This window comes from Pieris napi, chromosome 4, assembly GCF_905475465.1.
Source record: "Pieris napi chromosome 4, ilPieNapi1.2, whole genome shotgun sequence".
Taxonomy (NCBI): Eukaryota; Metazoa; Arthropoda; class Insecta; order Lepidoptera; family Pieridae; genus Pieris; species Pieris napi.
The window spans coordinates 8,890,180-8,905,300 of record NC_062237.1 but is presented as its reverse complement, the minus strand read 5'-3'; the positions used below and the strand labels follow the sequence as shown (position 1 = coordinate 8,905,300).

Below are 15,121 nucleotides of genomic sequence, written 5' to 3'. Positions count from 1 at the left end.
CACTGTTCAATAATGCGTTCATGATGTTGGTGGAGCTCCCTCGCTATTGCTGTGCGTCTACAATGCGTCTAAAATGCGTCTACGTCAATGTTTGGTTGTGCAGGTGTGAACTGTTCTGCAGTTGAGCAGTCTCTGGTGAGGCGCGTGTGGAGGAGCCCTAACGGCATTTTGGCGGTAATAGCTGGAAGGCTGGATTACCCGTTAATGGGTCATTGCAACGGACTATAAAATAATACGTAGTAAAAAAATCATACTGTGTGTGGTATTGTTGCGGTGATGTGTGCTGATTACATATACATTATAATATTTAGGATAGGAATTTTATGGTTGTCTGCTTAAATAATTAAATAATTAATGATTATATTAACCTTTAATAAAAAAACATTATTCAATCATAAATCATGAATCGTATTCTCTCTTTACCTCACATTCAAGAGCGTTTCTGTTTTTTCGTCAGAACCCCCCTAAAACGTAATTTGTTACTTAAAACAATCAACAATTTTACTGCAAGAAAAACAATTGTCACAAATGTTATTACGATAAATGCATAAACGTCCAACATATTGAATACAGTCCAGTGCATATCAATCGCAGAGCTTTTCATATGATTTGTACCATTGTTTCTGATAACGTATTCTATCCAGAACATTGCTGTTTCTAAAGGATTCATTGGCCTATCTCTGAATATTTTAGAAACCTCTTTAGCTTTTAACATATATGTTTCCTTCTCGAGTATATCCTTTATGGCCCTTTCTGTAGATGCCTCATTGATGTCATTAAAATTGAGTATTTCTCCAAAGCCGGCTTCTTTGGTGAGAAGTAGATTGTTGTATTGGTCAGCGTATATGGGTACACCCAGGATAGGAACTCCGTGATAAACAGCTTCTTGGGTACTCATTGCTCCCCCGTGACCGATAAATAGTTTTATATTGGGGTGTGCTGAAATTGTTTTACGTATAAAAAATATATCGAATACCCCACCTATAACTGCCCATATTTAGATAGTTTTCAAAAGGTCCTATCTCGGTACAAGCACTTATTCACAAGTGTTTTTTTTTATTTATTTGGACCACAAAATTAGGACAAACACATGATATAAATTGACATACATACATAAATATCAAAAGCGGTGCCATCCCTATAACATGTGGACACGACCAGCGTGTTTTTTAAGTGTTAGTGCTATTGAGAGACAATATATTTCTACTTTAATAATTCCTAAAATAGGTTTGAAAGCAGTGTTGGCCTAATGGTTTTAACGTGCGACTCTCATCCCTAAAGTCGTGGGTTTCCAACCTGGCTGTGCACCAATGGGCTTTCTGTCTATAGGTATACCTACGCACTAAACACTCGTACGGTGAAGTAAACTATCGTAAGGAAAAAGTCGAAGGCGTGTGTCGAGAATAGTAGGCTAATGAACTACTTGCCTATAAGAAAAAAACAAATGATCACGAAACAGATACAGAAATCTAAGGCCCAGATGGCGTAAAAGGTTGTAGCGCCACTGGTTTTTTTAACATGTTGGACATTAAAAAATACGTCCTTACTGGAAGTTCTGTAGACTTCATTGAATATAATCAACTCGAAGTACATTAAATACTAATATTATATCTACAAAACTAAATCACATCCTATTTATTAAGAGATATAGGTAATACAAGCTTTCAGCAGTCTCCAAATTTTCCTATTGCATTTCTCAAACAAGCATGTTCGAGCGATATAAAATGGCACAATATTTTCATAGCAGAATACATACCTAATATTTTATGTTGTGGAAACCATTTTCTTGTGATTATATTCTGTGGCATATCTTCTGTGCGATCATTCTCCCATTTCCATAAAACTGTGTGTTTAAGTCTCCCCAAAATGCTTATAAAAGCATTCTTTTTATCAGCTGGTAGTTCAGAACTTTTAACATTACTTCCAAAATTGATATACACTACTCCATTGGTGGATTCGTTCAATACTTTTTCTAAATCCTAAAATAAGTAATACATTTTTATTTAACAAATCTTCATTAGAGTTAAGTATTTTTTGGACTGGCTACATTTTTAATACAACCTTAAAATATTTAATAGCACTGTATATGTAGGTGTATACAGTATTATGTAGGGGATGGAAAGTATGTTTATTAGTTATCGTCGTTTATGTACGCTATCGTATTTAAACGTTGTAGGGGGCACATTACCTATGAATTAAGGGAATAGGAAGGATAATTGCACAAGGACAACTACCTTAAACTGTTGTTGCTTAACCTGTTAAACATTTTCCGATGTCGTATGTCGGGGTTGGGTGGTGCGGGGTGCGGGGTGCAACTTCGGGGTTTAAGGGTTTGAAGCGATATTACTTTTAAATAGACTATATCTCTTTGAAAGACCGAAATTCGTAATTTCAATACGTCTGAAATGCTTTGAAATTTTTAATCGAACGCCCTACGCTCTCAGGAATTTCCTTATCTAGGATGAAGGTACTCTGGGCTACAACTGGGACTGGCGGGAGTAAAATTAACAAAAACAATCAATTCAAATGCTGTACAAAATGATTTTTTTTTTAATTGTTTTCTTAATTCAGCTTTATACAGTATTTTAAAAAAATCAGTGGCGCAACAACCTTTTTAGGCCTCAGATGTCTGTATCTAGCTCATTATCATTTATGAATCTAATAGGCAAGTAGGTGATCATCCTCCTGTGCCTGACAGAACCTCACGTTGTTTTCTTTCACTCTTCGAGCGAATGGTAAATGCGTACATAGAAAGAAAGTCCATTACCGTACAGCCGGGGCCTATCAAACCTACGACCTCAGGTATGAGAGTCGCACGCTGAAGTCACTAGGCCAACTATATATATATATGTATATATATGTATATATATATATATATATATATATATATATATATATATATATATATATATATATATAGTATATTACAGACCTAATTAATATTTGCAATAGAAATTATAAATATTTTATATCTTTATGACGTGTTATCATCGGCATATCAGATTGATATATAAGATACATAATTCTACATACCTTTGATAATATTTCTGTTTCAGCGTTCATTGTCGTATGCAATCCCCCAATTTCGATAATATTTGGTAGATATGCCATTGGTTCATTAAAACTGAAGTGTCTATTAACCAAAAATAGTACTGCATTTTTTTCTATATCGTATAAATTTGGTATTGGTTCGGGCAAACCTTTCATATACTTTTTAGCTAATATCTCTTGTTCTTTTAAGTACCAAAACCTCCACGATACATACTCATATATTGAAATGAAAAGATTTTTCATACGTCCCATAAAACTTTTGGGATTTTCTATCGGAACGAACTCGTAGTGAATAGTCGCTAGCTGTAATGGATTTCCAACAACTATATTGTGTCTCATACAATTTCCAAAGGGTGTTACAAGCACTAATGGTGCATTATATCTATGAGAAAAGTAGTATATAGCGTCTTGAACAAATGTCTCACAGATAACTAAATCATAATTATTATCTTGTTTGAGAAAATCCTGTACTTCAGTTGAGTTAAGAATATGTTCCGTCAAAGCAAGCCCTGCTTTCCACAGTATTGTGTTTATTAAATTGATGGTTGATATTTTGGTTGTTTCGAATAAGTTTGGTCTTGCGGTACCTATAAAATAGTACAAAGTAATTAACACACCTTTACCTTAGTCCACATTTGTATCGCAGTTTAATATGTAGGTCACTTAGTATAAAAGTGGATTTTGAATTACGCAACAGATTTTCTATGTGATTTGAATAGAAGAATTTTAAAATTTTTAATAATCCTTTGTTAGTCTATTCTGTCGTCTGAACACTTAGTCCGCGCGAATGAAGTCCGGTGATCATGAGGTCTAGAGGTCTGATGCTGAATTTTGTGTATGGGCAAAAGTAGAAAATATGGTGTTAAATTAATGTTCGGTTAGCACGTTTGTTAATTTAGTGAAAATTTGTTCCTAACTAACTTGACTTAATTTAGATAATAATTAAGGACGTATATGTTGTCGTCCATTACAGATTTAAGAATAATAACAACATAATATTTTAAAATTACTTCAACTGTATGGTCTATAACACATATAACATTGACCTAAGGTTTAAACGACTTAAAGGCTTGTTGATGTCAAATTAAACTTTCATTCTTTTTAAATGGTTGTTACTGTCTTTTTTTGTTTTTGGTTGTAAAAGTGTTTGTTAGATGTTCAAGGGAGTGCCCTTTGCCCCGCATAAGCAATACCTGCACCCCTCTGACGCAACACCGTTATGCGCGCCTTCCACTGCGTAAGTGTTAGAGAAATAGATGACTGGCGGAACGGAGTTTGAAATGATAATAGTTTTTGCCTTCCACTAAGAAAGAGTTTTTAAAATAATTTATTTCGCCTTCCACTGACGAGGTCAACTAGGCGGAGCGGGAAGCGGGAAATGAATGACTACTCCGTTAATTTTCTACCTAGTTCTCGCTCCATCCAGCGAGGTTGTGCGTCCTTTTGCGAGCGGGGAGCTGAGCACCATTATTGGGCAGCCCTTCGTAGAATCAAGACGTTTTTGTGAATCTCACTATGTCAGATGCTTCTAGTGAAGATGATTATATTAATATGGTAAATAAAATCTTAATACTGTCTCACAATAAAGGAAGCAGATCAGGCGTAAATTAAGATTTTGGATCAATAATCACATTCGAGGAAGGCCCGCAAAAGGAGATTTATTACTAATGTACAACGATTTGCTTGACGACTCCGTTCAAAACTAGTTTTCAATAGCATAGCAGCGGACTCCGCTTTACTCGCTTGCTCCGCTCTGCTTTACTCTTTTGTATGTGTGTGGAATTAACTGTATGAAATATAATAAAATTTGCTCAGCGAGTTTCGTACGGACTCAGTGGGAAACTCGCTCAACTAGCTAACCTCTTATCCTCTTTCAATTCGCTCACTCCGCTCCGCTCGTCTCCGCTTTGGTGGAAGAACATGTATGAATATCATCGCTATGAGTAAAGCGGAGTCCGTAATGGGTCCGTTCCGCTCGCAGTAGAAGGCGGGCATTATAAAAGAAAGCGGACAACATACATCGATTGCTTTGATCGGATACCTCACATAGGACCGGCAAATTCTCAACTAATTATTATGGGCCGATTAAATATTCATATTTAGTTAAAAGGTAGTAATTGAATTAAAGTAATAATTTAAATACATTTTTTTTTGGGATTTACCGCTGACCCTCACTTAATTTGTTAAATAAGATATGTACGGTTAAAAATCAAATATGTTATTACATATTGTATCAAAATAACCCTTTGATGAATTTACACGTCTCGGCTCGAGAAAGTTCGCGCGAGTATTATTTTTAGTATGAAAAAACCTTATTTGCTTTTTGATACTTTATGAATAAACGTTGTGATATTTATGTATGATTGACTGATATTATACTGATATTAAGAACATGGTACCGAATGAAAGACGTGATTAAATGTACCTTCTCAAATAATAAAAGTTAGTGTAAATGTTTTAAAATGGTTTAATTTAGTATTGACGAGCTACGGATACGGTATCAATCTTTATCAAATATAATGCATTTGCTTTGTGCATTCGATAGGCACCTGATAGCCTTTTAACATCATTAGTTTAATAACACAATAACATTTAACCCTTTATAAGAGGAAATCCAAGCAGCAACCTTTCCTTAGCTTTTTATACAATAAACAAATATCATCAGTTCTGTAACTGAGCGTTTTCTAAGGCAGTTTTTGCCGCGAACCACCACTATGTGGAACCAGCTGCCCACTGAAGTATTTCCGAACCAATTCGACTTAGAGTCCTTCAAGAAAAGAGCGTACCAATTCTTGAAAGGCCGGCAATCCACTTGCGAGCCTTCTGGTGGTGTGAGTGTCCATGGGCGGCGGTATCACTTAACATCGGGTCCGCCCGTTTGCCTCCTATTACATAAAAAAACCTTAAATCTAAACTTAAAATGTTTATTGCTTGCCTTTGGTGAACTTCCATAGGTAAGTAGTAGTCATAGTTATTATCTTACTTGAGATAAGTCTCGAATCTTACAAGACGTAGCGATTTCTTTATGTTTCAATATGTGGAAAAATGCTTACCCATTAAATCCCATATTTCTTTCCTCTCTACTACAACTTTGTGATAATTTGGTGGGGAATTTGGTACGTCAAAAGAGGTTATAACGGTGACATTATGACCTCTGTTTGCCAGTTCAAGTCCTATTGGTCTAAGAAATATATCATGAGATCTTGAAGAGACCGGTACAACATAGAGTATGTTGGCTGCCTCGCAAAACGGTAAGCATAAAAAAATAATACATTCACGAATATTGAGCTGTAATAACACATCGAGATTAAATTGAATTAAAGCACAATAATATTATTTAAAAAAAAAAATATCTTACCGTCATATTTAGAATTTAAATTAAACATATTAATAAATAACGCACAATGCCTCTTCCACAGTGTTGTTAACTGAATGATCTTAAACCCGTAATAGCGATAAAAGTATAGTCTCGTTATATTTACTGTTTAATTGCATATTATGAATATTAAACACCACAATTACATGTTCTATTGAAGGGCATCGAGAAATGGAGTATTCAGAAAATACAATTCAAATAAAACGCCCGACATCATTCACCAACATTTAAGTTTGATTTTTTGGGTACATATTAATGCAAAACACCAATTATTTAGCCAATATTATCGTTATATTTGTTATGGTTTTGAGAGCTAATTATTTATATCAATCCTAAAAGTAAGATTCAGTATTGTATTGGTAAAAAGTTGCCATAAGGCACCAAGGACAGTTTTGAAAATTCCAATATAAGATACCAAATTTTTAAATATTATTCAACTGCCATCTGTATTATTGGTAATAAACTTATAGTATCATCTTTATACCGTCACATTTGTTTTTTTTCTACTAGTTCGCATCTTCAAATATAGATGGCATTAAATTCAATCATGCCGATTTTATTTTTGTCATATTAAAACGTTTATCTTAATTACCACTAAGAACTATAGATGGCACTATTATTGAAAACATAATATCATCAGTTCACCTTCTATACGTAATACAACCAGAAATCTATAGAACTTAAAAAGTTTGATTTTCAATAAGTATAGCTCGACATAATCTTATCTAATAACGCAAATTGTAATTTAAGCAAAAATAAACTGCAAATACAGATATAAAATTTCAAAATCAATTTTATTTATACTGTTAATGGTATTGTAATTTTAAGCAGAATGAAAGCAAACTAATTTAACAAATTGTAAGGTGGCAGTTGCCCGGTTGCGAAAATGCAGAAGATAACGAAAACAATTGTATACCTGATATTATTTAATAATAAGGCTCCGATTTTCAATTAAAATTTTTGATATTTATTTTAGAACCAAGTGTAGACATGTCCCTGAGCTGCCTTCAAGATAACAATAAAAACAGTTGTACAAACAACCTTAAATATATTTTTTTAACGTACTTTTCTAAGATCAGACTTATTTAAAAATAAAAAAATCAATCAATCAATGGCGCTACAACCGTTTTTAAGTCTTAGATCTGTTTCATGATATTTTTAAATCTAATAGGCAAGTAGATGATCAGCCTTCTGTGCCTGACGAACGCCGTCGACTTTTTGGGTCTAAGGCAAGCCGGTTTCCTCACGATGTTTTCTTTCACCGTTGCGCACATAGAAAGAAAGCCCATTGGTGCACATCCAGGGATCGAACCTACGACCTCAGGGATGAGAGTCGCACGCTGAAGCCACTAGGCCAACACTGCTCTATCATACTTATTTACCCATATAAATATTCATAATCGTATTGTAAGCTTAAAAATATCTATATTAAATATTTGGTCCCATGCACAAGTAGTCTTTGCAAACTTCTTTGCCTTGCTAATATCAACTCAGATGTCATTAATAAAATAAAACACCATGGATTATGTATCATACATATTTATTCTCAAGATTACAAACATCTAGATTACTGAAATAAAATGTTAAAAATTAATTAATTAATATAAAACTATTCACAAATAATGAGTTCCATTATTTTGACGTTATATCTGGACGGAGTCGTTTCAATGTTAAGTATAATTAGTATAGCTATGACTTTTTACATAAAGCAACTTATGGGTAAATTAATAAATGTATAGAGAAACATTCTATGTTTCTAACAGTCCTTTATTTATCAATGTTATGGCAGAAAGTGTCAAGTGACCTCGCTCCGTATAGTGTCTTGTTTTGTCTCGAAATTTAAACACAGACAGGAACTACACATAAAATATAAGCGTATGAAGGTTTCGTATTCTTCCGCTTGTATAGCACCTCCTTAAAAGTAGTATTGTATTTACGTTATAAAAATATAAAACACGCGGAGCAAATGGTATTGACGATATAGATTTTCTTAATAATCTCTAACTTTCTCTGTTACTTTAAAATTGCTTCGCCTACGCTCTGTATACAATGGAGTTATACCATTTCTGCTTTCATACTTCGGTGGTCGGTCACTTTCATAATATTTTATTGTAATAGGCTCCTTATAACCTCTGCTTTTTGTCACCGAATTGACTTCCCTGGATTCAATTATCTCCTTTGATCGACCATCTTTGGACGGCACGATTTTTTTGCTAACAGTTTCTACTGTATCTGTGACACTGGGTCGCTCAGGATCACCAGACCTAGTAGTGTATCTATAGGTCTCAGAATAATTGTCACTACTGTTACTCTCTCTTCTATTAATTGGAGATTTCAACCTCGTCTCCAAGCGTGAAACAAACGGGCTGCTATCTCTATTCATAGAATCTGTTTTATAAACTGGGATTTTACGCTCTTCAGATATTCTTTCTTTGTAATGGGGTGATGGAGTTCCATATCTCGACGACAACCTGCTTCCATCCGATTCATCGTCAGCGTGCAAAGTTTGATATAGTTCAGGTGCGCGATCCCGAAGTCCTTTCAAAAACATCTTCTTTTTATCTGTTTCATCGAAAGATTTGCTGTAACCATTAGTATGTCCGTTGGTGGTTGGTGCCGTTTTTCCATAACGCGCACCGAATAGTCCGTCGCGACGCCGTTCTGTCTCACGCGAAACAGCATCAGCGAGATCGCGTTGACTTCGATTTATAATTGACACAATACCGGGACTTTTAAGTTGTTCAGGGGTTTCATCAAGCCGGCTCAAATGAGGATTAGACTTGTACATCGTGGAGTAATTTCTGTTCATGCCTGAAATGTACCTAGGATGTGTTTCTTGTTCGGGAACGCCCATAGCAAAACTCTTACTCCTGTTAAGACCCTTGTAGGTCCGCGCAGGTTTTGCGGGACCAGGAGGGTAACCGTTTACCTTTGTTTCAGGCGTTGAAGAATTATTCGATATATTAATGGCACTTGTAGATCTTTTATTTGAGGTAAGACGTTGCCAATATTTGTTTGAGCTTGGCTTTTCGGTGGGTTTCTTATCTTTGCGTTCGTGAAGTTTCCTCGGCAGAGTTTGTGCTGACCGTAAGTATTCTTCCTCAGTTTCGCTGTTCGGGTTCAATCGACTTGTAGAATGACTGAATCGACCGAGCGTGCTTGAGTACTGTCCTCTGAAATAGAGAAAAAAATGATAGAATAAAAACACTATAATATTCTAGTAACAATATAAGCACTCTTCCCACGTACAATAATTATTATCCGTTTGTATCATAAAAACAAGTGATCTTGTATTTAAACCTAATTGGACTCAATGGGGATCTCCGCCTACACTACTAACGATCATGCTTTGTTCACATATGCTATTAACTATTTTTTTTAAAGTCACCTCATTGCGACCGATACTTTTTGCTGTTTAAGAGGATAATTTAGATACATTATATATGTTTATATGTGACTAGCTGTGCGGTTTCAACGGCGCAGTGTTATAATACAGCTTTCCGCAATACATAGACAAACCAGCACAACATTAATTTTTAAAATTTAAGCCCGTAGTTCCCGAAAACGGAAGAACGTGATAAACCAAACTGAGGACAAAAAATAAAATTTATTCCGTTTCTGTTCCCCCTCCTGTTCATCGTAGCTTGTAATAAAGCCTATGTTAGTCTCTAATAATATAGATTTATATATTGGTATTTATTTTAATAGGTTCAGAGCTTTAGAGTTTATCCATTACATATCAAATCTTTCCTCTTTAGCATAGATCAAAAAACTTGTAATAATATAGATACAAATTTCTGTAACTAACTTCGAACCCAAATGTCCTAACATTATGTCAACTTAAAGACATCAGAATTTCTTTAAATGTTTAGAATCTAGACTGAATCTAAATCAGTGAGAAGGAAGCGATACATTTTTGCACTACGCAATGATTCAATGACGCCTAAGCACCTGTTGACATATTCTTACAATGAGTCATGTTTCAAGAAACTGACTCAATTATAGACTAAATAAGGGCTGTTTTGTTGAGAAACCACTATTCCCATACTAGGCAATGCTCATGGACAGCGGCAAGGTAGATTTTATGGTATGATATGCCGGAATGTATTGACGTGACGTGATTGAAGTCTGTAAATCGATAAATTGTACTGAGTACCTATTAGGATTTTAAATACAGCGATAAGTTTTTGTTTATTATACAATTAATGTATAACAGTAATAAAATGTGTGCCTTATATTTGTAAATAAACTTCATACATTATTAAATGTACTTATTACGAGTCTGTATTTTGTATTTTTGTTTTAGTTAAACTGTTGTTTTCACTTCCGGCACAAAGATTAAAGGTTGCCAAGACAAGACCGCTTATCATTGCTAATTTCACGTAGTGAATATATATTTGTAACTTATAAAAGCAATTATTTATTTTTACTTATACTTTAATACAACCGAAAGAGGTATACAAATCGACGTATAATGATTGTCTTAATAGTGTCTACAAATCGTGAAAGTTGCAAATGCCTGAATATGTAAGTATTTATTAGATTTGTAAACTTTCTTCTTCGACTATGTGGGCTGTACCTTTTATATAATTGTATAAAATCTCATCTTTAGCTTTATACAATTTATGTGCATAATAGATAATAGCTTACTCTACTTACTACTACTACTCTTTAATTAAAAGCGGTAAAATTTTATATGACTAACCGAGATCAAAGCGCGAAGAGAGAAGTCTAGATCACTCTCTGCTAATTGAAGCTAAATAAATTCAAATAAAGAATCAGATGTATTGCAAACAATATAACGGAATTTAATATAGATATTATTCCTGGATCCTAATTATGATTAAATTATATATGTTGTAAAAAGACACCGACGGTATGTTGCAAAACCACAAGGAAAATATAATCGTAATTATTACGTTGACTGAGCATTAGGTACTTGCATTGATTTAATATCACTTACAGCCGAGAATAATAAATTATGCACTCAATAAATTGCGTTTTAGTTTATTGCTTAGATAATTTCAATAGACACCACAAAGGGAATATAGTTCTGAAGAACATTGGAAGGCTGTCTTAATATATGAGTTAGAAGATTATAACAAGTAAATAAATGTATTAAATACCACATAATTGTATATTTGAAAATGGATGCAAATGCCGATCGACTTGGAGATAAATAGAGGAGGCCTACGTCCAAAGATGGATCTAAAGGAATAGCTGATGATAATGAGTCTAAGAAAATCCCTCAAGACTTCTGCTTTTTAAAATTCCGTACTTACATTTTATTACTTTGTTAATTTAAGTCTTAATATTGGGTGGTTTTTTTGTTCGTAATGTGATATTGTAAATACAACGCTCATTAATTAAATTTTATGTCGATATTTTTAGTGTGGGTGGTACAGGGACAAGATTCTATTTAAGGTTAGCGTAAAATACAGGTGGGCATATTATAATTTAACGCTCTATTAAAAACTATAATAGGTAGCGCCATAAAAATACTAATGTTCTGAAAATTGATTGATAGTGCGCAAATTATCCAGGTATACACGTGTCGTCTCTCAGTACTTTTTTACTAGAAACTTCTATTAAGAGCTTTATGAATTGTATATTTAATAGATAATCTATGGTTAATAATGAAATAATGTTGGTTTATAATGATATGTTGGTATCAGATCTTACCTTTCGCGATGGTCACGGGCATCAACAGCTGTGGCGCGTCTAGGACTGCCGTCATACTTGTGCTCACGGCCATAGATGCTGGGCGCAAAAGGGTCCTCTCCTAGGTAATAACGGTGCGGGGGAGCGGCAGGGGGCGCCAGCTCCCCCCCGTACTGTTTATACGTCCGCGATGCATGCTCCGGCGACGGAGATCTCGAGTTGCGCCACTTTGCTTTTCGTTCCGCTGACGCCGACCGTATCTTTCCCACTAGCTTCCTTATCGAATTCCCAATCGCTGATCCCACTGATCTTCTAACTGGTGAGGGCCGTCGTCCATTGTCCGCAAACCTAGTTTTCTGATTTAGCTTTCTTTCGTCTCGGCGCCGTGGTGGCGTTCTATCTCTGTCCGCACTACCTCGACGCTCCCTCGGGGGCGAATAATCTGGAGGAGGTTCTACGGCACTGTCCTCGTGACTGTCTCGTGAACGTCCTGAATTACCATTCCGTGATGAACTCCTGTATCCGCTATCGTAACGATGATCCTCGGACCGCTGCTTTAAATTACGTTTCCGTTCAGGAACTACAGGCGGGCGATAATCATCTTCAATGGAAGGTTCACGGAACGACCGATCCGTTTCAAGTGGATGAAATGGTGAACCACGTGGAGGACTGTGCATTGTCGAGGAAGAGACGTAGGCAGAGTCGTCGCGCGAGGGCGGGTGGCGGCGACCGATCGGCGATGACCTTCCCTGAGGCGAATCGCGCTTTCCGTACACATGTCTCGGCGAAGAACCGTTTAACCTATCATTACTGGCATATGGCGAACGCACCACCGGTGGCGAGGGAGATGAGCTGCGAGGTTCAGGCATTCTGGGCTTTGTAGCACGGCGTTGTGACCAATCTGCAACACCTTTAAAATATCCACCTGTCCTATTCCCTTGTGGGCGTTCCTCCGAAGGTGTTGATGACTTAGTCTTTCGAAGAACTCGTTCGGGAAACACTGGTGGTGGTGGCGGCACAGTAGAGGTCTTCCCGTAATAGCCTTCGTCTTCAGACTTCTTTACATAGTAACCAGTTTCAGGCCGTCGTCCGATTTCCTCGGCGATGGAGTCATGAGATGAAGGCGACTCGCTACCAAAATGGCTTTCTAACCATTTAGAAGTTTCTTTTTTGCGCGTTTCTTCCTCTATGTCAAAGTTAATTGGACGTTTTGCGTAGTCCTTTTCTTGATCTGTAAAACAGATAATATATTAGGTAACGAGATATACGTGCGCGCGCGCGGGCACCTTCCGTTGAGTGGTAGGCAGCCGCACCTTACATCTTCGCACATGTTATGGCGTAATCGTACAGTCAATAAGTTTGGCTAACCATTGAAGGTCAATGCAAGATGCAAACAACCGAGGCTTTTTTCTGAAGCGCTATGAGACACCGTCGTAATTATTGACTGAATATTAATTTCTAGGTCGACAAGGTTTATAGAACGAATACTTATGTAATTGCTACGAGTAGTTCGTATAACAAGTTGTATTGAAACCGTTTAGTTTCATATTAATCGTAATAAACGATTGATCTTGAACGGCTTAATTTGTTGACATTTATAATATATCTTAATTTCTCTCCATGAACTTTTGGCATCCTGTCTTTTGCAACGATGAATAAAAATACTAGTAGCACATTGTGCAATTGATACGAATCGTACCAGTATCACTACGGCGTCAATTAATTTGGAAGACATGTGACGTGTCTAACTAAAGCTAGGAGATTGTCTTTTGGACAATCATTTCTGTGTTACTCATATATACATACTACTTATGTTAACTTTTTGAAGACCTTTTAAACAGGCCAGGACGCTTATTGCGTATTTAAGGAGATAGTTAAAGATACAAAAATGACCGATGCGATTGGAATTACAATTTTTTACTTTTTGTTCTTAAGTATAAATTAAAGTTTCCACAACTAAACTAAAGAGAAATTACTCCGAGTAACTTTGTTTTAGTAGGTCCTCGTCAACATTAGGTATATAACCAATTTATAAAAGATGTTTAACCAAATTTAATCGTGTGGTAGAGATAAATTTGATTATATTTCCGCAAAATGTGACATTCATTAATTGTATTTTATATCAGCCTACGCTTTGGGTCCTCACACCATTATTTAAAAAATATTCTAATTATATTTCAAGCCTTTACGAAACAAATAGACACTGACAATGATAAGTATAATAATAAATAACGTACTTGCTATAATGCAGCTAGTTTGTGCAGGCTTGCGGACTGCAATCCGTGTTTTACTGAGGTACCTACGTCAAAAGTTGAAACTGACCTCAGTAAACGCGTAGGCTGGTTACCGTCCATAAATGGATAACAGATGGACCCATAACATCAATTTGCCTACTTTTGAACGTATTTAATTGTACGCAAAAATACGGAGTGAAAATCGTGCCGTTGCATCATTTAAAAATGGAATTTATAAAACAGATTATAAAAAAAAACATTACTCATTTCATAGATTACAAATGATTTAAAGACTTACGCATAAACAAATATTGTAATTTTTTATAAAACTTTCAAATTTAAATAAGTTCCAGTTAAATTTTAAGTATACATATTTGGTTACAACATCGTGCCTAACTATGCCATTACATATCTGCGTATCTTTTTGTATTATAAATATACTTATCTCAATCTTTGTACTTTTGTTCAATAATAGTGATTTTAAGTAATTTTTACTCGCTGATATTTAAGGCTATTTGACAAAATTTTTAAAGCCATTTCGCATTATTTATTAGTGAGTGTGAAACCTATACAAATTGGCTATTAATTTCTTGACTATCTATCTTTTCTTTTTGATGTTCGCTTAAATGCGAACGTTTTTATCAGATTTTTAATAATCACATCACTTAAAATATCCTCGGAAATGCTCAAGTGATCTTTAAATCACTCCTTTCAAAGCAATAATTGTCTCAAGGCTTATTATAATTATCATCAAACATCTGAATATATACACCGCACAAATAATTTGTAATATTTCCAT

General features: G+C 35.3%; 2 protein-coding genes across 4 annotated transcripts in view; both read right to left on the bottom strand.

The window, feature by feature from the left end:
* Nucleotides 1–354: 354 nt before the first annotated feature.
* LOC125049209 (UDP-glycosyltransferase UGT5-like) lies at nucleotides 355–6,466 on the bottom strand. Its single transcript, XM_047648359.1, has 5 exons — nucleotides 6,410–6,466; nucleotides 6,105–6,339; nucleotides 3,034–3,638; nucleotides 1,757–1,979; nucleotides 355–939 (listed from the first exon to the last, which is right to left on the bottom strand). The coding sequence occupies exons 1-5, from the start codon at nucleotides 6,413–6,415 to the stop codon at nucleotides 431–433; spliced, it is 1,578 nt and encodes a 525-aa protein (XP_047504315.1). The 5' UTR covers nucleotides 6,416–6,466; the 3' UTR covers nucleotides 355–430.
* A 1,484-nt stretch (nucleotides 6,467–7,950) lies between these two features.
* Nucleotides 7,951–15,121, bottom strand: part of LOC125048939 (serine/arginine repetitive matrix protein 1-like) — a 112,736-nt gene continuing 105,565 nt past the window's right edge. For all 3 annotated transcript variants that reach the window (XM_047647916.1, XM_047647915.1, XM_047647914.1), the window contains 2 exons: nucleotides 12,110–13,319; nucleotides 7,951–9,600 (listed from right to left, as the gene is read on the bottom strand). In XM_047647916.1, coding sequence (XP_047503872.1) covers nucleotides 8,418–9,600; nucleotides 12,110–13,319 — 2,393 coding nt within the window. In that variant the 3' untranslated portion in view covers nucleotides 7,951–8,417. The remainder of the gene's footprint in view (nucleotides 9,601–12,109; nucleotides 13,320–15,121) is intronic.